The sequence below is a fragment of the Acanthaster planci genome, linkage group LG14 (assembly GCF_054643075.1).
Source record: "Acanthaster planci isolate LZ-2023a linkage group LG14, COTS_SCS, whole genome shotgun sequence".
Taxonomy (NCBI): Eukaryota; Metazoa; Echinodermata; class Asteroidea; order Valvatida; family Acanthasteridae; genus Acanthaster; species Acanthaster planci.
Window position 1 is genome coordinate 3,754,419 of NC_141790.1, and position 2,311 is coordinate 3,756,729.

The 2,311-nt window shown below is 42.8% G+C and overlaps 1 protein-coding gene across 1 annotated transcript; it reads right to left on the reverse strand.

Moving 5' to 3' along the window:
• Window positions 1-394: 394 nt before the first annotated feature.
• Window positions 395-2,311, reverse strand: LOC110987003 (monocarboxylate transporter 12-like). The gene is made up of 2 exons (XM_087145787.1): window positions 2,248-2,311; window positions 395-1,540 (listed from the first exon to the last, which is right to left on the reverse strand). The coding sequence occupies exons 1-2, from the start codon at window positions 2,309-2,311 to the stop codon at window positions 591-593; spliced, it is 1,014 nt and encodes a 337-aa protein (XP_087001913.1). The 3' UTR covers window positions 395-590.

Below are 2,311 nucleotides of genomic sequence, written 5' to 3' on the forward strand. Positions count from 1 at the left end.
GCTCGAATTTTTTTTCATGGCTGAGGGGAAACCCCTGTGTATACAGCGACTAAACCAGGCTTTTCAGCATGAACAGCGGTAGGATATCATGGAAGGTTTTGATAATTGGCCGTATTTTTTTTAATCAAGTAAATAGCAAAACGGCACTCCAAAATGGAGCTGATATTGCTGTAGGCAGGGTTAAAATGTAGGGCATGCAAAGTGTTTGCGGTGGACCTCAAATACCCTTTAGTGTATTTCGAAACTTGGCAATAAATAACGGGAGGAGGGAGACAGTTGGAATGAGACCAATGATGACAAACGCCAAATCATAGCTGCCTCTCTGGTCGTATATCCAACCTATCGAATAGAAAAAGGTAAATACGTGTAATATTTTAATTTTATTTGTCTCGGTTAATTCGGGTAAAAACTATACCCAAAAACTTTTTTCAGAAAGTATTGCACTGTTTGTCCTTATCGTGTTGTCAAGTCACTGTAGTCAAAGTTTGGGTTCCGGGATAGATCGAATCGGACTATTCTCAATACTGATCGGGCGGTGATTGTATATTTTCCATTGAATGAGTGACTTAAAAAATGTTTTGAAAGGGTCACTAACCTGGTACAAAACCTGCAATCAGTCGGGGCAAAAAGAAAGCCCTCATCCAGCCAAATGCGCTGACTAGTCGCTCTTTACCGAGGATTTCTTTGGTCATTACATCCACAAGAGTGTAAACTGATGAGGCAAACACTCCAAAAGCCAAGGTGACAGCAAGGCAACTGATGAAGTCAGTCACCCAAGGATCCAAGACGAATGACAAGGTCAGAGCGAGGCTGCTAAGAACCATTCCCGATGTACTTGTGATGAGACCCCTGTCCACAAAGGGTGACCAGATGATGGATCCGATGAGGGATCCAACAGCACCCGCAGAACAAATTGACGCCGCTACTTGGGGTGAAAAGCCTTTGACTTGAAGATGGGGAACAAAATACAGCAGCCAGGTAGTGAAGACACATGACACACTAAATCGACACGTTGCGACGATCCAGAAATTGAACTCAAGAAGTATTGTCAGATCCAGATTTTTGCGGATGATTCTGGAAAATGCCTTGATGCAGAGAGTAACAGCGCCCTCACTTCTTTCCTGGTACTCCTGGTCGGTGTTTGTAATCTTGGTATATGAGATGGGATCGTACTCAGCTTTGATGACTTTAACAGCGATGGCACTTGGTACCATGTGTATACAGATTCCGGCTATAAGTAACATTGCTCCCCTCCAACCGTAGGTGTCAAGGAAAACCTGTGTCATTGGTGCAACAGCAAGAAGTGAAAGTGCTTGTCCTGCGTAGGCGACTCCACAAGCCAGAGCATACTGCTTACTAAAATGACGTCCAACAAGAGCCTTACCCAAAACTGTAAAAATACCAAGAGACGGCCCTGGAAAAAATCCATAAAAACGGCAAGTACATGTAAAATAATAGAGGCAAGCTGTCGAACACAGGAGCAAAGAACATCTATCTTCACAGTGTTCAAAATATTTTATGTATATAAAATATATGCTCGCTTTTATTTGTTAGGAAAAGGAATCAGACAGTTTCGAAATCTTATTTATAAAAGATTTCAGTTTAGCTTCACTGACCGTATTCGTTCGACATGAGTTCATTCTGCACCCTACGGATGAGTGAGTCGCGCTGCACCTATACACTTGACCCACCGGATTCCAGTGCCCTTTCAGTGTCCTGAGTTGCATTGGACAATAGACATGCACGGGGGGTGTACAAGGAAGAATGCGGTGCTTTTTAAACGCAGGTCACTCGCAACCAGTAGTTTGCCGGGTTTCGTCGATTGCGTAACTGAAGTGAATGCGAAGGGTAGCTGGGCGGAAATTCTGAGATAATGTTTACTTATAAATCACAGAAATTTGGGAAAAAAGATAAATTGCACTACTATAAAAACAGGGCTTCATTTGAAATCAGTTTGTTTCTGCTGCTCTACTGTAATTTTCTTCACGAAATATTAATGTCATGTTTTGGTGTATGTATGCGCATCGAAATGTCAGCCATAATTTTTCATCTACTCTCAAGGTACAGAGTAAATTCAGTAAAACCAGTGAGTGTGTCATTCGCACGGTATCCTGCGCCATTGTTCAAGTTTGATTCACTGCATGGAGGTTTCAGATAATGTCGTCCTGCATCCATGAAACAATTAACCTTTCGTTCCTTGTCTCTGGCGGAGGCAGAGACGAGAAAAGGCTAATTGAAGGAACTTACCGACCAACACCGCCAGAGCCAGGGCAATATGAACGGGGTTTGTCACGCTCGGAAGCAAAATCAT